Source organism: Pseudonaja textilis, chromosome 7, assembly GCF_049901715.1.
Source record: "Pseudonaja textilis isolate UNSWEBS1 chromosome 7, rPseTex1.2, whole genome shotgun sequence".
Lineage (NCBI taxonomy): Eukaryota > Metazoa > Chordata > Lepidosauria > Squamata > Elapidae > Pseudonaja > Pseudonaja textilis.
Window position 1 is genome coordinate 9,527,767 of NC_141996.1, and position 26,345 is coordinate 9,554,111.

Consider the following 26,345-nt stretch of genomic DNA (forward strand, 5'->3'; position numbering starts at 1 on the left):
TCCTTTCTGTGCCTTCCTTCCATCCCTCTTTCTTTCTTTCTTTTTTCTTTTTCTTTCTTCCTCCTTCTTCCTTCCTCCTTTTCCTTTTCTTTCTCTCCTTCCTTCTTTCCTTCCTTCTTTCCATCCTTTCTTTCTTTCTTTCTTTCTTTCTTTCTTTCTTTCTTTCTTTCTTTCTTTCTTTCTTTCTTTCTTTCTTTCTTTCTTTCCTTCCTTCCTTCCTTCCTTCCTTCCTTCCTTCCTTCCTTCCTTCCCATGGCCTCCCATAACTCCTCCTTGAGTAAATATTTTACTACTCGAGAAAGTATCGGGTTACTTGAAAATTATGTGCTTTAGGAAAAAAGCCATTTTGGGGAGTTGCAGTCGTAAAACCCAGAGAGTTTGCTTTTGCATTGCTCTAAAAGAAACTCTTCTGAAGCAAAACAGCAACGAGTCAGGCCAACCACTTTGGCTACGGACCAAGAATGGTGCCCAGTCTGGAACGTTTTCTTCGGAGACTGGTTTCTCTTTTTAGGAGCCTGCAGGAGGAGCCAAGATCTGGAGAAAAGAAAGCAGAAAGGACTTTGTCCCCATCCATAGCCTGTGAGCCTGTATGGCTGTTTGGAAGAAGCCTGGAAAACATTAGAGAAATCGACAGTTCTGGAAAGAATGTGGACCAGCTTGAGAACGAGCACCGAACCCGCCTACCCAAGGGATAGAAGCTGTGGGCCTCGAGCCCGATTCTGGGTGCTGGCAGTAGGAATAGCTGTCATCTTGTTTCTTCTGGGATTTTTAATCGGTAGGACTGAGGCTGCACAATATTGTCATTCTCTCCCTCCCAATGAGAAAAGGACTTGTAGAAAACTACCTCCCTCTCTATCTCTCTCTCTCTCTGAATGTGTGTGTGAATGTGTGATCTGTCACTCATTACGGAAAGGGAAATTGCATTCATGTGCTTGGAAAATGTTTCCTCAGCTTGTTAGAAGCAGGGTGGAAAGGATCCAAATGAGTTTCAGTTTCTCTGGAAAAAAAAAGAAGCATTCATGTTTGGGAAAGAAAGTATTGGGAAAGTTTAGGAATCCTTTGTGCAATTATTTGGGAATGAACTCCATTTAATAATCCTGTTGGATAACCTTTTTCTTGTTTTCTTTTAAACCAAATTATAAGAAGGAAAGAAAGAAAGAAAGGAAGAAAGAAAGAAAGAAAGAAAGAAGAAGGAAGAAGAAGGAAGGAAGGAAGGAAGGAAGGAAGGAAGGAAGGAAGGAAGGAAGGGGAAGGAAGGAGGGAAGGGAGGAGGGAGGAAGGAAAGAGAGAGAGAGAGAAAGAACAATTAATGCAGAAATATATAGGAACTAGACAAAGAATTACCAAAAATTGTACAATTAGTGCTCAGAGACTCAAATCTTTTCTCATATTGTTAAAATATTAATGAGAAACATTAATGAGAAATTATAAAAAAAAAGTATATTCCATTATTTTAACAATATGAGAAAGATTTTAGTCTCTGACTTGATTTCCAAAATGTCCACTATTTGTTATAAAAAAAGGAAGGAAGGAAGGAAGGAAGGAAGGAAGGAAGGAAGGAAGGAAGGAAGGAAGGAAGGAAGGAAGGAAGGAAGGAGACTAAAAGATCAGCTTTTTCTGCAGTGGCCCCTACCCTTTGGAACATCCTCTCTGCAAAAATTAGTACAAGCCAACGCTGTTAGCTCTTCAAAAGACTCTAAAAAACTGTTTCCAAAATGGGGAGCTGAACCTGTTAAGGATCCTCTTTCCTGGCTGCATTGCTAGCTGGCCAAGTGTCTAGGCTGCTATCTATATTTATTTTGGCTGTTTCTATTGTTCTTGTTGTTTTTACTATTTTAAAATGTTTTGGTTTCTTATTTGTAAAAAATCGTTAGTTTCCCAGAGTGAATTGAAATGGTCGGTTATGGAAATCAAATAAATAAATAAAATTATACATCAATATTTCATTTCTAACTTCCCCTTTACTGCATTCTGATATACAATGTGTATAAACATTTAACCATTTTGAGTATTGTTGTCCTACAATAATGATGGATGTTATAACATCAGGATAGATCTGAGAAGGTTTACTGGCTTGGAGCAACACACTTAAAACAAGTCAGCTATAATTGAGTAGCTACATTTGTACACGGCAAAAATGCAAATGTAATATTTCTAAGTTGCTCACTGTATGGCTGTCATGCCCCTGTCATTCCGAGGGGAAGGCCGAGCAGCTGATAGGGAGTGGGAGTGTGGCTCCATTGGCTGTGGAAGAAACTGGGGAAGGGCACAATCCGGCTGGGCAGAGCAGGGGAGAGGTAGAGCAAGGGAGAGGGAATTCAGAGGAAGACCCAGGCCCATCCCCTCTTCATCCTCTGGCATACAGGAAAGAACAGAGAAGAGAGCAACTGAGTTGCATGGTTTACAGGGGAGGAAAGGGCCCTGATTCCCTTCATCAGCTGCAGCTGGGAACACAGTGTTTAAAAAGGGAGCTTGAGCATAACAACTTGTTGGAAACAAATCGTGAATTATCTTGTTTTGTCGAGGCTTATCTGCGTTCCTGGCATCTTCCCAACTGTGTGTGTTTTGTTGGTGTTTGAAGTCTGCAATTCCTTATCCTGCCCTGTCCAGTTAATTGCTGCAGTGTGGTTTATGTGGATTTTTATTTACAGTTTATATGTACTTTGCTTTTGGACTGAATTTCCTCCCACTTAAAGACTGTTCTTGGGAGAGTTTTTTTTTCTCCAGCCGAAGGTAACCTGGACATTGGAGGCTAAGCGGGAGGTACTAAAGGGACTTTTCTTACTTATGTGACTGTGTTGTCTTTGTGCCATGCCCTGGGTCATCCCAATGGCCTAGTCTAGGGATGTCAAACTTAAGGCCCGCAGGCCGTATCCAGCCCATGGGGTGCTTAAATCTGGCCTGCAAAAACAGGCCTTGGAAACAGTGAAGGACCACCCTGCGGTGCCTCTGCCAGCAAAAATGGAGCTTGGGGGGCTGTGTGTGCCCCCCCCCCGGCTCCATTTTCACTGGCAGAGAGCTGTCAAAACAAAAACAAAACAAAATGGAGAAATGTTTCCCCTTTTGTATTTCAGCATCCAAGAAGGGATAGGAAAGGAGAAAGGGAAAGAGGAAAGACAAAGAAAAAGAAGGGAAGATGGGAAGAGAACAAGGAAGGAAAAAGAAGGAACGAAGGGAAAGAGCAAGGAAGGAAAAAGAAGGAAAGAAGGGAAGGAAGAAGAAAGGAGAAGGAAGGGAGAAGGAAAAATAAAGGAAGGAAGGCAAGAAGGAAGGAAGGAAGGAAGGAAGGAAGGAAGGAAGGAAGGAAGGAAGGAAGGAAGGAAGGAAGGAAAGAAAGGAAGGAGATTATAATGAGAGGGAAGGAGGGTCTGAGAGAAATCCTGCCTTAGCACTTGGCCACCACAGGTGCCCCCCTGACAGGAATGATGTTGAGCTGACCACGTCCACCCTGGCCATGCAACGAAATCAAGTTTGACACCCCGAGCTTAGACTGTTGTGTACAATCGTACCAATTGATTATATGTAGTACTTGATTTACAACATTTTGTTTAGCCCTCAAAGTTACAATGGCACTGAAAAAGTCCCTTATGAACATTTTTGCACACTTGTGACCATTGCAGCAACAACGGTCACGTGATCCAAATTCAGATGCTTGGCAATTGACTCATATTTACGATGGCGGCAGTGTCTTGTGGGTGGGGTCATGCAATCCCTTTTTGCGATCCCTTCTGACCAGCACAGTCAACGGGGAAACCGGATTAAGAACTGCCGTGAATTCCCTGAACAATGGTGGCAAGAAAGGACGTAAAATGAGGCAAAACTCAACTGTGCCACTTAGCAACCGAAATTTTGAGGCTCAGTGGTGGTGCTAAGTTGAGGACTAGCTGTGCTGCAGTTTATGGATCATGAAGAAAATGATGAGTATGAGCTTATGCCACAGCCAAATTAATTGCGTTGACACAACTGGTGTACCTCTGCTACAGTTGTGGAATTCAATTTTTTTTTTCCTACTGGTTCTGTGGGCATGGCTTGGTGGGTGTTGTGTGGCTTGGTGAGCAAGTTGTGGCTTGGTGGGTGTGGCGTGGCTTGGTGGGCATGGCAGGGGAAAGGTTACTGCAAAATCCCATTCCTTCCCCACCCCACTAACCTGCTTTCCAGCTCTGTTCTCCTGTGCAGGGCAACAAAAGAAGCCCCAGCCAATCAGCTGGGACTTGGGATGCAGAGAATAGATGTGGGCAGGGCCAGTCAGAGGTGGTATTTGCCGGTTCTCTGAACTACTCAAAATTTCCGCTACCGGTTCTCCAGAACTGGTCAGAACCTGCTGAGCGCCACCTCTGCTTTGCTAGTGAGAAGGTGACTCTTGAATGGTACAATTTGGGACACGTGACATTTTACCTCTAGGCTTTTCATGTCATAGAAATCGGTTTGATCTGACTTTCAGGTTGGCTGGCCAATAAACATGCCCATCAGTTGCCGAGGACAGATGCCCACAAGAAGAGGATGGAGGCCTTCATGAAGGAAATGAAAGCAGAAAGCATCAAGCAATTTCTTTAGTAAGCTAAACAGGACTATATGCCAGCCTTTGCAAAGGTTTTGGAATTATATCGCAATGAGATAGAGAAATAGTGATTTTAATGTACAGAAACAAACAAACACACAGACAGGCACAGAATAGCATACATCTTTCTCAGCCTTGTGCTCGGATGATAGGAATCTCTAGAAGACAGATCTGGAAGGGAGCAAGTTGGAAACCAATGTATGAGAGTCAGCTTCCCAACTTCAAAATTTGGTTGTGCAAATTGCTCCATCTCAAGGCTGCCTTCCTTCCTTCCTTCCTTCCTTCCTTCCTTCCTTCCTTCCTTCCTTCCTTCCTTCCTCCTTTCCTCTCTCCCTCCTTCATTCATTCATTCTTCCTCTCTCCTTCTGCTCTTTTCATCTTTCTTTTCCTTTGCAGAAAGTATAGAGCAGGGGTTGGCCACCTTAAACACGCAAAGAGTCATTTGAACTCGTTTCCCACAGAAAAAAAAAACACACCAGGAGCCCCAAAGCCCTTCCCATGCCTGACTATTTCCTGAGCGGCCACAAAACTAGCATGTGTAGTTGAATTAAACATTCTGTTTTCTTCTGAAATTTTTCTTTTCTTGGATTTACCCATGGTTGGCCTATCAGAGGTTGAAAAGCTCAATAAATTGTGCGCTGACAGGTGTCACACATGGGCAGTTGAGACATATTTTGAGCAACAGGGGAGCCACAGCAGAGGGTTGAAAGAGCCACATGCGGCTCTAGAGCCATGTGTTGCTAACTCCTGGTATAGAGCCTTTTAAAATGAGTTATGGAGCTTTCAAAAGCATCTGTGGCATCTTTGTTCTGCTTCTTTGCTCCATTTTATTTTTCGGCACATGCCAATGTACGTGTGTATGTGCATGGGTTTTAAATGAATGTCTGAACTTGTCCCCAGACTGAAGAGGTAATAGATTTTTCACAGTTGAAAGTTAAATTATACACATAGCAAGGGCTGTACACCATTAGTGGGATCCTACTTTAGTCGCTACTGGTTCGATGGATGATCACATGTGTGCACGCGCCCCTACTGCGCGCGCCCCTAACAAGCCAATCAGCTGAGAGGATGAAGAAACGAAAAGCTAGGAGTGACTCCACCCCATCTCATCCATGCACTTTTCGGCCTTTTATCCTCTCAGCTGATTGTGGGCGGCTTTTTTCCCCCTCCTCTCACCTGATCGGGGTCTTTTTTTACTACCGGTTCCACTGAACCGGTATTGATTTTTACTATTGGTTCACCCGAACTAGGCCGAACTGGTAGCATACTACTACTGGTGTACACCATCTTCTGTCCTGTTTCCATCCACACAGGATAATGTCAAGAAAACACACCCGAAGGCATTTTTGAGGCCTATCCCAGCACATCCAGCGCTGAACACAAAAGACAAATCTGAGTGACACAACTCAGTCACTCGATTCTGAGCCAACAACACATCTTCTGCATAACTTGACACCTCCAACCCACGTACATCTATTATCCCCAGAAACATCCTTTATACAGCCATCCATAAATAGATTAAACCACCAAAGAAGCATCACAGCCCCGTGTGTGTTACTGCCTGATGATTGTCAAACTGCTCACTGAGAATTTCATTTATTCTCCCACATGCCAAAGAGTAAAAATCTGTTCTGCATACTGCCCCACCCCCCCGCCCCCGGCCCATCTAAAAGCATACTATTTGGATTACTGCAATAAAACGCTTTATAGGGCTGCCCTTGAAGAACACAGAGAAGCTTTTGATAACAGGTAACAGATAATCAGAGTTGGAAGGGACCTTGAAGGTCCTCTAGTCCAACCCCCTGCCCAAGCGGGAGACCCTACACCATTTCTGACAGATGGGAGTCCAATCTCTTCTTGAAAGTCTCAAGTGATGGTGCTCCCACAACTTCCGAAGGCAATTTCTGTTCCATTGTTTGATTGTTCTCACTGTCAGAAAGTTTCTCCTTATTTCCAGGTTAAATCTCTCCTTGTTCAGTTTCCATCCATTATTCCTTGTCTGGCCTTCGGTTGCTTTAGAAAACAGCTTGACCTCTTCCTCTCTGTGGAAGCCCTTCAAATATTGGAAGACTGCTATCATGTCTCCCCTGGTTCTTCTCTTCACTAACTAGCCATGCCCAATTCCTGTAGCCATTCTTCATATGTTTTAGTCTCCAGTCCCCTTAATCACCCTGGTGGTTCTTCTCTGTACTTTTTCTAGAGTCTCAACATCTTTTTTATAGTGTGGTGGCCAAAACTGAGCTTCAACTGGGGCAGAATATGGTGGTGCAGCAGTCTTGGGCCTGTGCAAACATCACTACTACCCATGTTTTCCTGAAAATAAGACCCTGTCTAGTATTTTTTTTTTGCTGCCAAAGAAAGCACAAGGTCTTATTTTGGGGGGGTGTCATTCACTGATTCACCTCACTTGGGCGCATCACCTCTGGCATCCTTCTCGCTGTCAGAGTCCTTCAGGAATTTCTTCTGTGGCTGGCAAAGCTTTTCTGAAGGCCTCGGCAGCCGATAATAAAATTCCGGATTGATCCGGAGCTCTGTTATCATCTGCAGAAGCCTTCGGGAAAGCCTTGCTGGCTACAGAAGAAATAGGATGGCAAGGCAGGTGTGCATGAGGCCTGGCTGCAACTGTCCGAAGGTAAGTACTAGGGTAGCTCCAAGCTTAATTTTTACCCTTGCATCCTAGAGGGGGAGGGGTCTTAATTAGGGCTTATTTTGAGGGGGGGTAGGGCTTATAGTGGGACCACAGGTAAAACTCAAGCTAGGACTTACTTTCGAGGTAGGTTGTATTTTCAGGGAAAGACAGTACATGAATTGCAACGAGCCGGGGTGGTGCAGTGGTTAGAACGCTGTATTGCAGGCTACTTCTGCTGCCTCCAATTTGGCAGTTCGATCCTAACTAGCTCAAGGTTGACTCAGCCTTCCATCTTTCCAAGGTCAGTAAAATGAGGACCCAGATTGTTGTGGGCAATGTGCTGACTCTGTGAATCGCTTAGAAAGGGCTATAAAAGCACCGCGAAGTGCTATATAAGTCTAAGTGCTATTGCTTTTGGCTTCCACTAATGATTCTGGGTACAATCGAAGGTTATTTGTGGAGCTACCTCTAAGGGTTTCTGCCCATCTCACCAAATTATCTCCAGATTTCCTTTATTAAACATTACCCTCTTGTAAGAGTACGAGATGTGCTTTCTCTGTCATAGTAACTGCTCTATGGAACAGCTTCCTTCCACCAATAAGTTTTGGATGGTCCTAATCCTTTTGACTTTGTCCCTTAGTTTTAATTTTTGGGCTATTAGAGGAGTCCAATATAGCTGTAGGCTTTATGGAACTGAAAAAAGCCACTTATGCCCTCTTTTCACAGTTATGACCTTTGCAGCATCCCCATGATCATGTGATCAGAGTTCAGATGCTTGCCAACTGGTTCATATTTATGACCATTGATCAAGGTCATGTGATCAATTTTTGCAACCTTCAGACAAGCAAAGGCCATGGGGAAGCCAGATTCACTTAACACTTAACCAGGTTCTAACTTATCAACTGTGGTGATTCCCTTCACAACTATGGCAAGAAAGGTCGTGATATGGGGCAAAATGGCATTTAAGTAATGTCTCACTTAACAACAGAAATTTTGGGCTCGGCTGTGGTTGTAAGTCTAGGACTACCTGTATTGTTGACTGCCCAGAGTTACGCATTCAAGGTGGGAAGATCTGTAAAAGTTTTCAGCTAAGTAAAGATAAATAAATAAATGAATAAAAGTATAACCATCTGCCCAAAGATAAAGAAATGTATGTTTTCTACTATTAAGCCAATTACACCGTGTTCTTTCTTCTAGCAATTTCACCCAGCAACCTCACTTGGCCGGCACACAGGAGAATTTGCATCTAGCTGAACAGATACAAGCAAACTGGAAGGCATTTGGCCTAGATTCGGTCCATCTGGCTCCTTATGACGTTCTGCTTTCTTACCCCAATGAGACGAGTCCTAATTATATCGCACTCATTGATGAGCATGGCCAAGAGGTAAAGGAGAGGGGCTGTATTATGTGTACAGAGTAGGTTTCACAACCTGATACACTAGGCCAGGAGTGTCAAATTGAATTTCATCGATTGCGCTAAGTCCGTGATGGCGAACCTATGGCACACGTGACACAGGTGGCACGCAGAGCCATTTGTGCCGGCATGCAAGCTGTAGGCAAACTTACCTCACTGAGCATGCGCATACCTCACAGCTGATTTTTGGCTGGCTTGAGGCCTTTTTCGGCCTCCCGGAGGAAGGCTTCTGCAGGCTTTTCAGGACAAAAAGTAGGCCTGTTTTGTCACTTCCTGTTTTACCAAAAGTGATGAAACGGGCCTAGTTTTTGACCTGAAAATCCTGCAGAAGCCTGCAGAAGACTTCCTCAAGCCTCTGGGAGGCCAAAAAAGGCCTCAAATTGGCCAAAATCAGCTGTGAGGCTCAGTGCAGGTAAAGGGGCAGTGGGGGTGGGTGGGGATTGTGCGCACATGTGTAGGGGTGTGAGAGGGCATGCATTGCCTTCTGGGTGCTGGTACACGAGTGCAAGCATGCAAATGTGCACACAGTTTTTGGCACAGGAGCCCAAAAAGGTTAGCCACCAGTGCACTAAACTATCACACAGACTCCTTGTATGGTAGACAAACACAGCCATTGTTTCCAGAGTTTAGCTAAATTGGCTTCATTTTGATGGGCCCTTTGCAAATGCCCTCATCTGTTTCTTAAATGAATTTCCATCCCCTCCCTCAACCCACACCCAAGTTGGATACATCAAATGTTGCTTTTATATGCCATTCCCTCCCCACCTTTGTGACTTCTTTACTATCTAGATTTTCAACACATCACTCTCTGAGCCTGTTCCTGCAGGATATGAGACCATTGAAGACATTGTTCCACCCTATAGTGCTTTCTCAGCCAGAGGTGAGCCAGAGGTAAGGATTGAAGTTGGAAGGCATTGGGTCTGCATTCAGACCTGGCAAGGCTCTAAGACAGGGGTCTTCAAACTTGGCAGATTTAAGGCTTGTGGACTTCAACTCCCAGAATTCCTCCTCCAGTCATGTTAGCTCAAGAATTCTGGGAGTTGAAGTCCAAAAGTCTTAAACTTGCCAAGTTTGGAGACCTCTGATCTAAGACATAGGAAGATACAGCTACAGTTGTGTCAGGAGCACTGAATTGCTTCCTGGTTGAAAGGATTAATCTGTGACATCACCACTGCTTGGGGGACTCCCAGATGAGGAATCCTTTCATGACCCTATTCAATTGCCCAACAAAGAAGTACCCGTCTGTTTACTCACAGTTGCCCTGCTGGATTGGCAGGAGCTGGAGCAAGTGACGGGAGTTTACCCTGTCGCGCAGCAGCAACTGGGACTTGAACACTAGTCCGCCGATTGTTAGCCCAGCATCCTAACCACATAAGCTCAGGGGTGGGCTGCTCGGGGTTCACAGGGATTTGGGAAAACCCCTAACTAAAATTCTACACAGTTTGGAGAACCCTCTAATCCCACTCCCGCTTGGCCCCACCCACCCTGCCCCACCCTGCCCCATCCCTCCCCACGTGGCCTGTTTTGGATGCAAATAAATGCAGGGCTTAGAGAGGGCAACAAACAGGCCACCCAGAAGTTTGGGAAGGCCGGAAATGGGCCCGTTTCCGGCTTCCAGAGAGCCTCTGGAGCCCAGGGAGGGCAAAAATGCCTCCCCTGCCATGGTGCAGGAGGCTGACTAGGCCACATCCACATCCATGGCCACACCCACCCAGCAACCGGACAGAGAATCCCTTGCCCGCCCCTGTATAGGCCACCACACTCCCTCTGCCTTAAGAAGATGCAGCAGCTCTATTGGGCAAGTGCTAACCGAGAAGTCGTCTGTGAAATAACTGGACCAGGCATGGATGCCCCCAAGAGACATCCTAAAGCTGTGAAGGTTTGGGCAAGAATCCCTTTTAAACAGAAGGCTGAGTTTGGAAACAGAATTGCGTTCCAATGATGAATGTACAATTGCTCAAAGGTATAAACTTTTACTGAAATTTAAAACAGACGAACAAAATGAAGGAAAGCTCGGCTGAGTGGAAGCACTTTGCAACTTCCCAACGTCATGTGTTTGTGTCGTTGATACACCGTTTGTATTCCAGGGAGATTTGGTGTATGTGAATTATGGCAGGATAGAGGATTTCCACAGATTAGAGCGAGACATGGGAATTAATTGTTCCGGGAAAATTGTCATTGTCAGATATGGGAAGATCTTCAGAGGAAATAAGGTAAGAGATTGTGAGCTTTGCTTTTCAGGGGAATGCTTGTAAGAAACCGAAAAATGACTAGGGGACTGGAGGCTAAAACATATGAAAAACGGTTACAAGAATTAGTTAAATCTAAGGACTAGGGGTGACAGGATAGCAGTATTCCCATATCTCAGGGGCTGCCCCAAAGAAGCGGGAGTCAAACTATTCTCCAAAGCCCCTGAGAAGCGACGGATGGAAACTAATCAAGGAGAGAAGCAACCTGGAATTGAGGAGAAACTTCATGATAGTTGGAACAATTAATCAATGGTTGCCTCCAGAAGTTGAACTTCCAACGCTGGAAGTTTTATAGAAGAGACTGGACAATCATTTGTCCACAATGGTGGAGGCTTTCCTGCATGAGCAGGGAGTCAGGCTAGAAGACCTCTGAGGTCCCTTCCAACTCTGTTATTCTGTTCTGTTATTCGGTTCTATTGTATAACATAAGAGCCGTGGTGGCACAGTGGTTAGAGCTCAGTACTGCAGGCTACTTCTGCTGACTGCCGGCTGCCTCCAATTTGGCAGTCCGAATCTCACCAGGCTCAAGGTTGACTCAACCTTCCATCCTTCAGAGACGGGTTAAAATGAGGAGCCAGATTGTTATAGGGCAATAGGCTGACTCTGTAAACTGCTTAGAGAGGGCCGTAAAGCACTGTGAAACAGTGTATAGATCTAAGTGCTATTGCTATTCTACTAGTCAAACTGTGGAATTTTTTTAAAGCTATGTGGATATATAGTTTTATAGTTCACCAATCCTGTTTATTCCTAGGTGAAGAATGCTTACCTGGCTGGAGCCAAAGGCCTCATTTTATACTCGGACCCTGCTGATTCTTGTGCTCCTGGAGTTCAGCCTTACCCAGATGGCTGGAATCTGCCAGGAAGTGGAGCCCAACGTGGCAATGTCCTCCTTCTGGATGGTGCTGGAGATCCTCTCACTCCAGGATATCCAGCTAAAGGTGACCAGAGTAGAGGCCTCTGAGGGGATGAATCGGGGTGGGATCCTATTGGCGTAACAACCGATTCAGTGAGCGTGTGCTTATTGGGAACACAGTGGAATTAAACATTTTACTACTGGTTCTGTGGGCGTGTGCTTTGCCTCGCCTATCAGCTAAGCTACAAACAAAGGAAATAAAGGACAGAAAAGGGCAGGGGGACTGGACCAACTGCTCACCAGGGCTACCGGATCGCTAGAACCGGTGCAAACCAGCAACATATCACTGCTAATTGGGAGGCAAAGAAAAGATGACCTTATGGTTATCCAGGCCTTCGACTAAGTATGGTTTCAAAGGTGACAATCAGCCTCCTGAATTGTCCTCGGGATATAGTACAGTAATTGGTGCCTTTCTTACTCTAGAATATGCCTATCGCTTGAAGGAAGCTCAAAGTGCAGCAAACTTAAATATTCCTGTCCACCCCATTGGTTATCATGATGCTGAGAAGCTCTTAAAGTAAGTCCTAATGATGCGATCCTTATATCACTCTCGGTCAGTAGGCTGGGGGACTTGGTTGTAAATTCAAACTGTCACTATGCGACCAGCCATAAGTCAAGGTAGGACTTGTACTACTATTATGTAGGATGTAGAGAGAAAAGGAAGGCAGGCAGCAATAGATCCTATGCGACGAAAACTCTCTGCATCACAGTGAACCTTAATTTTGCAACACCTGCTTATGAAAGAGAGAAATCAGAAGAACACGCTGTATAAGGACCTGGCTTTCTTCAGCCTTATCCTTATTTATATGTGTGTATACAGTATACATATAAATATATTGATTGATTGATTGATTGATTGACTGATTGATTCATTCATTCTATCAGGGTTCCCACAGATGCCCTAATTAAACCATGAGCCTTGAGCCAAATTTCAAAAGAAATCTAGTTATTTATTACGAGCAACGTGTCAGCACATACCCAAATGAAGTCAGCTCTGCCCGACCTAATTTACAGCCCATCTATGAGCCTATTTCCCCACTCCCACCAGGGTGTGTCATAAATCACATTCTCCAATGCAGCACTTTCATGGGGCTGTAGAAATTATGCCTTTCTTGTTGGTCCCGGTAGCCTGGGATACAGCCTTGAAGAAAGTATGCGTGGAACGTGCTGCTGCTCCATCAGATTTTCCCACTCTGGCCTATGGCAACTCGAGAGCAGACCAGGAATGCTTTACAAGTTGACACCATTCATTCATTCATTCATTCATTCATTCATTCATTCATTCTCCTACCTTATTATTGCAATTCTTCTAAGCAATTGTGATGACCTGGGGTGTGGCACAAAGGCAACACAGTCAAATAAGCAAGAAGAGTCCCTTTATTATCTCCAACTTTGCCCTCAATGTCCAGATAACCTTTGGCTGGAGAAAAACTCTCCCAGGAACAGTCTTTAACTGGAGGAAATTCAGCCCGAAAACAAAATACATACAGACTGTAACTAAAAAAATCCAAACAAAGCACGCTGCAGTAATTAACTTGACAGGGCAGGAGAAGGAATTGCAGACTTGAAAGCACAGCAAAACACACACAGTTAGGAAGATACCAGGAACACAGATAAGTCTTGACGATACTGCATAATTCACAATTTGTTCCCAACAACTTGCTGTGCACAGCTTCCCTTTTTAAACACTGTGCTGCCAGCTGCAGCTAATGAAGGGAATCAGGGCCCTTTCCTCCTCCATAAGCCACACAACTCATGTTGCTCCCTTCTCCATTCCTCCCTGTGTGCCCTAAGATGAAGAGGGGGTGGGCCTGGGTCTTCCTCTGAATTCCCTCTGCCTTGCTCTACCTCTCCCCTGCTCTGCCCAGCCAGTCTTTTCCCTTCCCCAGTTTCTTCCACAACCAACAGAGCCACACTCCGACTCCCGGTCAGCTGCTCAGCCTCCCCCTCCGAATCAGATTCCAACAGGGGCATGATAGCAATGTTAGACTTCTCTATATCTATCTATCTATCTATCTATCTATCTATCTATCTATCTATCTATCTATCTATCTATCTATCTATCTATCTATCTATCTGAAGCATTAAGGGGATGAGAGTTAAAAATCTCCTCCCCATTTCAAATTAAGCATCCTTGTCAAAAAATATATATTTTCTTTTCTTGGAGAGTGAAACAATACTTTTTCTTTTTCTTCCAAGTCAACCTATTTTCTGAAATAAGAGGGTTGTCATTTTTCTCACTTCCAACAGGGAAATGGGAGGCGCTCCTGCACCTGATGACAGTTGGAAGGGGCAGCTTTCCGTGCCATATAACGTGGGACCTGGGTTTACGGGAACTTCTTCAAAAAGGTGAGGACAAGTTTCCCAGAAACTTTGGTAAAACTTGTTAAGAAGTAAATAATAAATAAAATAAAAGGACAGGGAAGAAAAAAAAAACATGTTCTCTTTTAGAATGGGATTGGTCAAGTGGTAACTGAGGACTGCTAGTCGACAGACTCTGTCTCTCATGAAAATGTAAGGTCCCAAAATGTACTTGAGTCCCCAGAATGCTGAAGAAACAGACCCAAGAAGAAGCTTGGAAAAAGTAACGGCTTTTATTTTGCAAAACAAAATTGCTGGGTAGACAATTTCCCACAGCATACGGACAGCAAGCATGCAATGGAAAAACCGCACCTTGGGGAAAGTGTGGCAACCTTTTATACCTTAAGACACATCAGCTTAGTACCCAATTGGCCCGTGCTTTCCTTGTAGCCCTGCATTGGCTGAGCAGTAAGGAACAGCGGGGGCTGGGGGCTTAGCAACACAGCAGAGAGGGTATTCAGCAGGTTCTGACCAGTTCTGGAGAACCAGGAGTGGAAATTTTGCATAGTTTGGAGAACCGGCAAATACCACCTCTGACTGGCCCCACCCTCATCTATTCTCTGCCTCCTGAGTCCCAGCTGATTGGCTGGGTTTTCTTTTATTGCCTGCACAGGAGAACAGAGCTGGGGATTTTGCAGTATCCTTCTCCTGCCCTGCCCACCAAGCCACACCCACCAAGCCACACCCACAGAACCAGTAGTAAAAAAAAATGTTGGATCCCACCACTGCAATACAGATATTTGCCCAATGTAACCCTGCCAGACCATGATATACATGGCACCAGGCACCAAGTTGTACAAAAAACAAACAAACCCCAAGATAGTATGAGTTAGTAGAAGCAAACAGCAGAGGCACATTCTAATCCTTACAGTAGCAAAGCAATTCTTACAGAAGCGAAATAGCAAGTTAAACTAATTTTACTGAGTCTATGATGATGTCCCTTCAAAATGAAATGAAGCAGCTGCTTGGGGTCCTACAGGTGACCCTCGCTTAGTGTCCATTTGAATTATGACTTCCCCCAGCCTCAAAACTTGAATGAAATGAAAATGTATGGCCTGGTTTTCACTGGCAATCTTCCTGAAGGACTTTCATCAGGTGCTGCCTTCAGGGGGGGAAAATCAGCAGCATTAAAAGGTAAAGGGTTCCCCTCATACATACGTGCTAGTCATTTCCAGCTCTAGAGGGCAGTGCTCATCTCCATTACAAAGCCGAAGAGCCAGCGCTGTCCGAAGACGTCTCCGTGGTCATGTGGCCGGCATGACTCAATGCTGAAGGCACCTTCCCACCAAAGTGGTCCCTATTTTTCTACTTGCATTTTTGCATGCTTTCGAACTGCTAGGTTGGCAGAAGTTGGGATAAGTAACGGGAGCTCACTCCATTACGCGGCGTCAGGGTTTCAAACAGCCGAACTACCAACCTTTTTGCTCGACAAGCTCAGCATCTTAGCCACTGAGCCGCTGCGTCCCTATAACAGCAGCGTTAGGGCATCGTACTGGGTTGTATGCCTATGTGTGGTACAATGAAGTGTAGTGCAGTATGTAAGCCCTGCTCTTTTTCAGAATCCAGCTGTTTCACTTTTAAGGATCTTTAGCCTGAGGGTAACACTAATTCTTTTTTCCCCCTTTAATTGCACTAGAAAAATAAGAATGCACATCTACAGCTTCAAACAAGTGAGACGGATTTACAATGTGATTGGAATTCTCCGAGGAGCAACAGAGCCAGGTAAAGTCTATCTTCCACATAGGTTTGTAAGATTTGGCTTTGCTTTATAATACATTTTCAAAGAACGGTTCCAGGAACTAATCAAATGAAAAGAAAGACTAGGGCTGACATACATGAATACATGGATGGATGGATGGATGGATGGATGGATGGATGGATGGATGGATGAATAATGAATGAATGAATGAATGAATGAATGAATGAATGAATGATTAGCCAAGTGTGAAGACAAGGAATTTGTCTTGGTGCAAATGCTCTCAGTATACATAAAAAGAAAAGATACATTTGTCAAGAATCATAAGGTACAGCACTTAAAATAGTCATAGGGTACAAATAAGCAATCAAATCATACTAGGAAACAGTCAATATAAATAGTAAGGATACAAGCAGCAAAGTTACAGTAATACAGTCACAAGTGGGAGGTGATAGGAACAATGAGAGGATTGATAGTAATGCAGATTTAGTAAATAGTTTGACAATGTTGAGGGAATTATTTGTTTAGCAGAGTGATGGCATTTGGGTAAAAACTGTCCTTGTGTCTAGTTGTTCTGGTGTGCAGGGCTCTATAGCGTCGTTTTGAGGGGAGGAGTTGAAACAGTTTATGTCCAGGATGTGAGGGATCTGTAAATATTTTCACAGCCCTCTTTTTGGCTCATGCAGTATACAGGTCCTCATTGAAAGGCAGGTTGGTAGCCATTGTTTTTTTCTGCAGTCCTAATGATTCTAATACTATACTTGATAGTATTTGAAGAGCTGTTACAGAGAAGAGGGAGTCAACCTATTCTCCACAGCACCTGAGGGCAGGACAAGAAGCAATGGATGGAAACTAATTAAGGAAAAAACCAACCTAGAACTAAGGAGAAAGTTCCTAACAAAGGGAACACAATTAGTCAGTGGGACAGCTTACCTCCAGAAGTTGTGGTTGCTCCATCACTGGAGGGTTTCAAGAAGAGAGTCAACAAGCTATTTGTCTGAAATGATACAGGGTTTCCTGCTTGAACTGAAAGTTGGACTAGAAGACCCTAAGGTCCTTTCCAACCCTATTATTCTGTGTTCTAAGATCAACTCTAGGGCACCCCAAATTTGTCCTTAGCATGGACAGCATTCAAAGCCTAGTCCTTGCTGACGGATGCCTTCAGGACATGCATGGGAATAGAACTGGACTCCAGAAGTGTTCCTGTAAATTAAGACAATCCTACTCAAGGGTATCAATTTCTCATTTAAGTGTCATTTTTAAAGCTCTAAAATAATAAAAGATAGGATTCATGGTGACCCTGCGCCTACCTTTTTACAGGCCACTTTTGGTGAACATTTACCAACTTCTGTAGAGATTCTCAGTCATTGCTATGACCTTTATTGTCAGAGTACAACATGTGTACAATGAGATTGCCTGAGCCTTCCTTCATGCACCTCCCCCCCCCCAACACAACTCACAGTGAGGACAGAAGTCCCTAACCCAATCTTATTACACTATGTGACCTTGTTGCACAACGTGCCGAACATCCAGGTCATGGTTGTCTCAAAGGTGCTTTTTCAAAAGGTAACCAGACTCTCTTGTTTTTATGTTGAAGACGTTTCGCTTCTCATCCAAGAAGCTTCTTCAGCTCTGACAGGAGAGTGGTAAATGGAAGGATTTATATTCCTTGCAGAAAGCTGGTCATTTGCATCCATTTAGAGGGTCATTGAAGCACTTGGAAGTTCCAAGTCTTTGGAAGCAACCTCCAAGTGCTTCAACGACCCTCTAAAAGAATGCAAATGACCAGCTGTCTGCAAGGAATATAAATCCTTCCAGTCCCAATCATCCTGTCAGAGCTGAAGAAGCTTCTTGGATGAGAAGTGAAACATCTTCAAATTTAAAACAACAACAAGAAAGTCCAGTTGCCTCCTGAAAAAAACACCTTTGGAGTTTACCAACTTCATTATCATAAAGTGAAGCTTTTCCATCCCTTTTGATCCAGATAGATACGTCATTTTGGGTGGCCACCGTGATTCATGGGTGTTTGGTGGGATTGATCCCCAAAGTGGAGCTGCGGTTGTTCATGAGGTCATCCGAAGTTTTGGGAAGCTGAAACAGGAAGGTAAGGCCAAACATCTTGAAGCTGCTGAAGTTGAGAACTAACCAAGAGAAAAATGGGAAGGTTTTGCGTGGGTTGTCTGTAAACACACGCCTTGCCTTCTGTCAAACGTTTTAAGTTATCTCAAACAATGCATCTAAAGAGCCATGGTGGTGCGGTGGTTGAGATGTAATACTGCAGGCTACCTCTGTTGATTGCAGGCTGCCAGCAGTTCAGCAGTTCGATTCTCATCAGCCTTCCATCCTCCCGAGGTCAATAAAATGAGGACGCAGATTGTCGGGGGCAATAGGCTGACGCTGTAAACTGCTGTAAAAGCACCACAAAGGGTATATGTCTAAGTCATCATCATCTTCATTTAACAATCCCATAATCCCTTGCGGGGTGGAGACTGGGCAACTGAATTCAGCTAGCAGAGTGTTTACTGGCCAGATGCCCTTCCTGTCACCAATGTGGAGTCTTGTTCAGCATATATATATTCTCATTGTGCCCAGAGAGAGAAATATCTGCCTCTACCTAGGATCAAACAAACAGCCTCCTGATTGTGAGGCGAGAGCTCCAACTCTAGGCCACCGCACCGCTGCTTATGTAAGTCCAAGCGCTACTGCTAAATAATGCAACTACGCAGCAATTTAAAACAGGAATCTAAACAAAGGTAGAAGAGCAGTTTTTGAGGGGTGCAGCTCCGATACAGAAAAAAAATAAGATGTTGGAAAGGTTTGTATCATCAACATTACTATTATCATTCTGATGCAAAGCTTTCTCAATTGCCTTCGTTGCCATACGTATTTGGCATAATATAACTTCACAGCTTCTGAAAGCAAACATTCTATACCAAGCGACCCATGCGGAATAACTGTTCCAGAATGCATTGTGCTGCAGGAATAGTAACCTAAGAAAGCAAAGACAAAAAAGGAAACATAAAAATGAAATCAATCCAATGAACATCAATCTAAAGGTTAGTCCATAGACACTTTTCTGGTTCCAATGGAAGAGATAAGTGGTAGGATTCAAAAAAAAATTTATTATTGGTTCTGTGGGTGTGGCTTGGTGGGAGTGGCTTGGTGGGCATGGCAGGGGAAGGATACTACAAAATCTCCATTCCCTCCCCACTCCTGGGGGAAGGTTACTGCAAAATCCCCATTCCCTCCCCACCCCACTAACCTGCTTTCCAGCTCCGTTCTCCTGTGCAGGGCAACAAAAAAAGACCCAGCCGATCAGCTGGGACTCGGGAGGCAGAGAAGAGATTGGGACAGGGCCAGTCAGAGGTGGTATTTGCTGGTTCTCTGAACTACCCCAAATTTCTGCTACCGGTTCTCCAGAACTGGTTAGAACCTGCTGAATACCACCTCTGGAAGAGATTTTGTGTAGCTCAGGATTGAACTATATGGAGTCCTTGGTGCTGATTGAGTTGCTTGTTTTCTGACAGCCATTTCATTACCCAGCTAGATAACATCATCAGTGCTGGTAAATATGGGGTTTGCTCACTGTCTATATACAGTAGTTTGCCCTGCTGGTGTTGCTGGGGTCATGTGGTTATTTGGGTACAGTTTACATATTTGATTTTTGTTTTATTTTGTTTTAGCATGATGTCAACTGGGACTACCCCTCTATATCCCACTTTTAAGGGCCTGCTTGTTATTCATAAACTGCTGAAAACAAATGAGAATTTAAACCAGAGGAAGCGGGGTACAGAATATTGTCATTTGGGCTGGCTTCACTCTCTGATGAATAATTTTTGACTATTAAACTAATGGTGCTTTAAATATTATAAATGTAGGTTGGCGACCCAGGAGGACAGTAATTTTTGCTAGTTGGGATGCTGAGGAGTTTGGCTTAATGGGATCAACAGAATGGGCAGAGGTAAGTCAACAAGGTTGATTATGTGTATTAACGTAAATTATTTTTCATGAAAATAATCCTGTACTTTTTTTTAAACTAGTGTCATTGTTTTAATTTTTTGCAAATATCTTCAATATCATGCAAATGGTTTTGATTTTGAGGACCCCGAGAGGGTTATAACTAATACAAATGATAAAAATGATTTATAACTAATACAAATAAGAGAAAAAAATCAAACTTTAAAATTCAGGATAATTATGGAGGTTAGTATAAATTGAGTGTCACCTGAGTGAGTTAGTTTTGTGATGGATCATTTAAAAGAGCAAAGCTATGCTGGCTGGAGAATTCTGGGAGTAGAAGTCCACAAGTCTTAAAGTTGCAAAGTTTGAAGACCTCTGCTATACAGATAGTCCTTCAACTTACAACCACAACTGAGCCCAAAATTCATGTTACTAAGTGAGACAGTTGTTAGGTGAGTTTTTCCCCACTTTATGACTTTTCTTGCTAAGTGAATCTGCAGTGAATCTGTTAAGTTGTTAAGTGAATCTGCAGTTGTTCATTTAGTAACATGGTTGTTAAGTGAATCTGGCTTCCTTATTGCTTTTGCTTTTCAGAAGGTTGCAATAGGTGGACACGTGACCCTGGGACACTGCAATTGTCATAAATACGAGTCAGTTGCTAAGCATCTTTATTTTGATCACGTGACCCTGGGGATGATTCAATGGTCATAAGAGTGAAAAATGGTTATAAATCATTTTTTCATTGCCATCGTAATTTGGTCACTAAATGAACTGTTGTAAGTTGAGGACAACCTGTATGTGAAAAGTAGTCCATAAATAAATATTTGTGCCCCTAATCTGAATTAGTTTTCCATTGTAGGAAAATGTCAAAATACTACAAGAGCGGGCTGTGGCCTACATCAATGCTGATTCTTCTATAGAAGGTAAAACACACTTGTGATTGGTCGTTTCTGAAATGCATTGGATAAAGTGCTTTGAAACTTCTGAACTTGCCAAACCTTCCTTCCTGGGGATTTAAGATTACATTTCAGTTGATATTGTGTTATAAAATTTAGATGAGAAATATGAGATTAGTGAAGTTTGCTCAAGCCCGAGATTTCTCTCAGCTCTGTAAACTAACTCAGAATAACTGAAGAACAAATATAGAAGGAGCTTTAGAGGTTCTCAGTCCAATCCCCTGCTCAAGCAGAAAATGCTGTACTATTTCAGATAAAAGGTTGTCCAAGAAAAAATTTCCAGAACAGTAAAAACAGGGTCACCAACCTTTTGGACCTCAGGGACCACCACATAATTTTAAATCCCACAGACCAGAGACCTTGGAAAAATCTCAAAAAAAGTCTGCAGGAAAATTCCCCACCCTGTTTTCCTACCGATCGATCATTCTTTATTTGGGATCTCAGGATACCGTCTCCAGCTCTGTTCTCAGGGAGAGAGAGAGAGAGAGAGAGAGACTGACTGACTTTTGGCTTCATGCAAGGAAAGCAGCAGAAGCAGCAGAAGTCTGCTGAAACTCCACCAGAAATGAGTCTTTGTGAGACTTGTCACGTCGGTGCAGCCTCTTGGAGCAAGAGGCCTTGCAGGGTCCCAAAGACTCATTTCTGGCAGAGTTTGGGGGAGAGAAAGAAAGACTTTTGCTGTTTTCCTTGCATGCAGCCAAAAGTAGAAGAAGAAAGAAGCAGAAAGAAGCAGACAGGTGAACAGGAGAGGAGCATGGGGCGAGTGGGGCAAGTTCCCCCCCACCCCTTTTCCCCATTCCCCTCACTACCTTGTGTTGTTCACAATGCAAGCAATGCAAGCCTTGTGTTCCCGCAGGCCACGTGGGCAGCACAGCCTTGTGTTCCCGTGCAGCCTGGATTAATTGCTTTGGGGGTGACATTTCTCTGTGGACCACCAACATTTTCTCGTGGACCATCAGTGGTCCCTGGCCCACTGGTTGGCGACCACTGAGTTAGAACCATATGAATGGTTGTGGGAACTGGGTATGCTTAGTCTAATGAAGAGAAGGATTAAGGGTGACACGATAGCAGCCTTCCAACATTTGAGGGGCTGCCACAAAGAAGAGGGGAACAAACTACTATATTTTCCAAAGCACCTGAGGGCAGGACAAGAAGTGATGGATCAAAACTGAACAAAGAGCAAACCAATGTAGAACTAAGGAGAAATTCCTGCCAATGAGAACAAATAATAAATAAAACAGCTTGCCTCCAGAAGTTGTGTGTGCTCCAACACTTGAATTTTTTAAGAAGAAGTTAGACAGTCATTTCTCTGAAATGCTATAGGGCCGTGAAGGCAAACCTATGGCATAAGCCATTTATGCCGGCATGCGAGCCGAGGCAAACTTACTTCACTGATCATGCATGTGCCTCACAGCTGATTTTCAGCTGGTTCGAGGCCTTTTTCGGCTTCTCAGAGGCTTGAAAAAAGCCTCTGCAGGCCAAATAGGCCCGTTTTGTCACTTCCTGTAATACCATCACTTCTGGTATTACAGGAAGTGATAAAATGGGCCTATTCGGCCTGCAGAGGTTTTTTTCCAAGCCACTGGGAGGCCGAAAAAGGCCTCAAACCAGCCGAAAATCAGCTGTGAGGTGCAGTGCAGGTAAGGGTGGGAGTGGTGTGGGGGGCATGGGGGATTGTGCGTGCATATGCGGAGGAGGGACACATTGCCTTCTGGGTGCTGGCATGCGAGCGCCAGCGCATGTGCAATTTTTGGCACAGGAGCCCAAAAAGGTTAGCCACTACTGCTATAGGGTCTCCAGCTTGGGCAGGGGGTTGGACTAGAAGACCTCCAAGATCTCTTCCAACTTTATTTTCCAAAAAAATCAAAAAGCATTAAAGCATTTTAAAAAAGTCAGAAACATAAGAACAATAGAAATCCACATTCAAACTATGTTGTTTGGGTTTCCCTCAAATAAAATTAATTTATTTAAAAGGATTCCTCCAAAAATACAATAAAGATAATGTCCTTTTCTTTTAGGTAACTACACTCTTCGAGTTGACTGTACCCCATCGATGCATAGCCTGGTATACAATCTAACTAAAGAGGTAAAATATGGACAGATGTGTGGTGAAGTCACAGATCAATATCTTATAGTTTTGGAGAAGAATTCAGAACAATTCTCCATAAGGTTCTTGGGAGCTTCAGATCTTTCACCTAACTTGCTTCATCCTGGTTTCTTTGTCTACCCTCAAAGATGTGTATTTTTACTAATTCAGATATTTGGGATCCCAATTGCACATTCTTTTATGGTACACTGCTGAAAATGACAATCTCTTGTTTTTTTGTTTAAAAAAAAGAGGATTCATAAAACTCTTGGAAAATAAATGAATGACATTGCAGCCAGCATTTCTTTACTGACAAATTCCATTTCTCTAGTTTTCAAAAATACAAGTGGTCAAGTGTAATAGTATGTGAGAATAACCTTGGGAGATGGAGGAGGAAGGTTTTCAATAAAATAGGATTAGTTCACCAAGGTATGCATCTTTTCGGAACAAGCTTGCAAGACTGAGAGTATTCATCCTCTCCTCTCTTTTCAGTCTCTGGAAAACTAGGGAGGGTCTTTTCTGAAACTCTTCCCATGCTTTGGAATCAGGAATGGGCTGCTGGGGGTTCGCAGGGGTTCAGGAAAACTCCTAGCTAAGATTCTGTGCGGTTTGGAGAACCCCCAAATCCCACCCCTGGCTGGCCCCACCCACCCCACCCCACCCCTCCCAGGAGTCCCCACATGGCCTGTTTTAGATGCAGTTAAATGCAGGGCACGTGCAGAGGCTCAGGGAGCGTGAAAAACGGGCCTCCCAGATGTCCAGGGAGGCCAGAAACAGGCCTGTTCCCAGCTTCCAGAGAGCCTCCGGAGTCTGGGGAGGCTATTTTCACTCTCCCGGATGCTCAAGAAAAGCCTCCGGAGTCTGGGGAGGGCAAAAATACCCCCCTGGCATAGTGCAGGAGGCCATCTAGGCCACACCCACCATGGCCACGCCCACCCAGCAACCGGGCAGAGAACCCCTTGCTAAAATTGCTGAAGCCCACCCCTGCATATGGAGTCCTAGGAGGTCCCTGAATTTGGTTGTTTTTCTGCAGATGTTTCATTATCCAGCTAGGTAACATCATCAGCGCTGGAAGGGAGTAGGGTATGCTCTCTGTTTATATGCTAGTCGTTTTTCCTGTCGATGTTAGCGGGAATGTTCTTGGTGGATCCTTAATAAGACTGTAGTTTGCTGTAGAATTAAAAAAAGTAGAATAAATTCACTAAATAAAATCAGAATGTTTAATGTGGCATAAAAGAATGAAAAACACGAATTCTACAGTTGTGAAAACCCTTTTCAACATTCTGGAAAATGGCTCCCTTTCAGAAAAAAACAGGAGTCTTCTTTTTGAAAAAGATGACATAGACCAGGGGGTCTCCATATTTGGCAACTTTAAGATTTGTGGACTTCAGCTCCCAGCATGTGTCCTGCCCTTTCAGTCCTGGAACTTGCCACGTTGAAGGCAACATCTGAATTCTGAGGATCTATTTGAATTCTCGGTACAATTTTAATCTTGAAATCTCAGTGTGGGAAAAGTCTTATAGAGATTCTCAGTCCTCCAGGTCCCAAAGGTACTTTTTTTTTTTCAAGAGGCAACTGGGCTTTCTTTGTTTTTCCTTGAAGATGAATCCAAGAAGCTTCTTAAATTCTAGAAGGAGAAGTGAACTGTCTTCCAGGAAAAATAAAGAAAGCCCAGTTGCCTCTTGAAAAAAAAAAAGCACCTTTGGATCAACATGAGAAGATTAAAGACTCAAAGGGCAGAATTAATAACTGCAGTTTGGTTGGTCTAGAACAGAGTTTTTCAACCTCAGCCAATGTAAGACGTATGGACTTCAACATACTGACTGGGAAATTCTGGCAAGGAAGTCCGCACTTCTAATAATTGCTGAAGTTGAAAAAACACTAGACTGGACAGAATGTTCTTTTAGACTGGTCAATACGGTGTAATTGAGTGTATTTTTCCGTTGAGCTCATACTTTGTCTGAGAAACGAAGGCCTTCCTGAATAACAATAATTAAAACCAGCTACTTTTCTTTTAGGCATGTAAATAGTACGGTACCTTGAAAAATAAAGATCATGCGGTTTGAATAATGACAGTGCACTGAAGCTTAGCTTAGGAATGCCAGTATAAGCAAGTCTAGTTTCATATAGAGTTGCCCTTATGATTAAGTAGATAAGATAGCTTGTAACCCACAATCTATGACTTTGCAAAAAGCCTGTTGCATCAGACACCAGCCTCCTTTAGTCCAGATGTGTTGGATTCCAAAATAACACCCCTGGGCATTGTATAATATAACTGGAGCAAACCAGTTGAGAAAGGCTATATTACACATTTCCCATTTAGATCATTGCAACACTGAATGCACACAGCAATTCAGATTCAATCTCCAAAGGTTGCTTGGAGCACACAGAAATGTGAATAGAGCACCTGTTTGTAATATCTTAAAGCAACAGCACCTTTTCCTGGGATCACATAGCTCCAGACAGATGCTATATTGTAATTCACGGTCCCAATTTTCCTCTTGAAAAATGTTAGCAATAGCACTTAGACTTATATACCTCTTCACAGTGCTTTACAGTCCTCTCTAAGTGATTTACAGAGTCTGCATATTGCCCCCAATTATCTGGGCCCTCATTTGACCGATCTTGGAAGGATAGGATAGGATAGAATAGAATAGAATAGAATAGAATAGAATAGAATAGAATAGAATAGAATAGAATTCTTTATTGGCCAAGTGTGCTTGGACACACAAGGAATTTGTCTTGGTGCAAATGCTCTCAGTATACATAAAAAAAGATACATTCATCAGGAGTTGAGAATCATAAGGTACAAACAACACTTAATGATCGTCATAGAGTACAATAAGCAATCAATCATACTAGGAAACAGTCAATCTAAATCGTAAGTATACAAGCGACAAAGTTACAGTCATACAGTCAAGTGGGAGGGGATGGGTGATAAGGAGTGATGACAAGATTAACAGAAATAGTAGTGCAGACTTTGTAAATAGTTGGACAGTGTTGAGGGAATTATTTATTTAGCAGAGTGATGGCATTTGGGATAAAGCTGTCCTTGTGTCTAGTTGTTCTGGTGTGCAGTGCTCTATAGCGTCGTTTTGAGGGAAGAAGTTGAAACTGTCTGGGATGTGAGGGGTCTGTAAATATTTTCACAGCCCTCTTTTAACTCATGCAGTATACAGGTCCTTGATTGTTGGTAGTAATTGTTTTTTCTGCAGTCCTAATTACTCTCTGAAGTCTGTGTCTGTCCTGTTGGGTTGCAGAACCAAACCAGGCAGTTATAGAGGTGCAGATGACAGACTCAATCATTCCTCTGTAGAACTGGATCAGTAACTCCTTGGGCAGTTTGAGCTTCCTGAGTTGGCACAGAAAGAACATTCTTTGTTGTGCTTTTTTGATGACTTTTTGATGTTAGGTGTCCATTTTAGGTCATGTGATATAGTAGAACCTAGAAATTTGAAGGTCTCTACTGTTGATACTGTGTTGCTTAGTATTGTAAGAGGTGGTAGTATGGGAGGGTTTCTTC

General features: G+C 43.5%; 1 protein-coding gene across 1 annotated transcript in view; it reads left to right on the forward strand.

Moving 5' to 3' along the window:
- The first annotated feature begins 314 nt into the window (after positions 1 to 314).
- The window catches only part of LOC113440430 (Putative N-acetylated-alpha-linked acidic dipeptidase), a 38,383-nt gene continuing 12,352 nt past the window's right edge, over positions 315 to 26,345 (forward strand). Inside the window, 13 exon segments of the mRNA XM_087937018.1 lie at positions 315 to 775; positions 4,442 to 4,553; positions 8,385 to 8,571; positions 9,391 to 9,492; positions 10,689 to 10,814; positions 11,602 to 11,788; positions 12,187 to 12,280; positions 14,014 to 14,112; positions 15,761 to 15,846; positions 17,805 to 17,924; positions 19,699 to 19,781; positions 20,640 to 20,703; positions 22,755 to 22,822. Of these exon segments, the coding sequence (XP_087793144.1) occupies positions 646 to 775; positions 4,442 to 4,553; positions 8,385 to 8,571; positions 9,391 to 9,492; positions 10,689 to 10,814; positions 11,602 to 11,788; positions 12,187 to 12,280; positions 14,014 to 14,112; positions 15,761 to 15,846; positions 17,805 to 17,924; positions 19,699 to 19,781; positions 20,640 to 20,703; positions 22,755 to 22,822 (1,458 nt within the window). The 5' untranslated portion in view covers positions 315 to 645.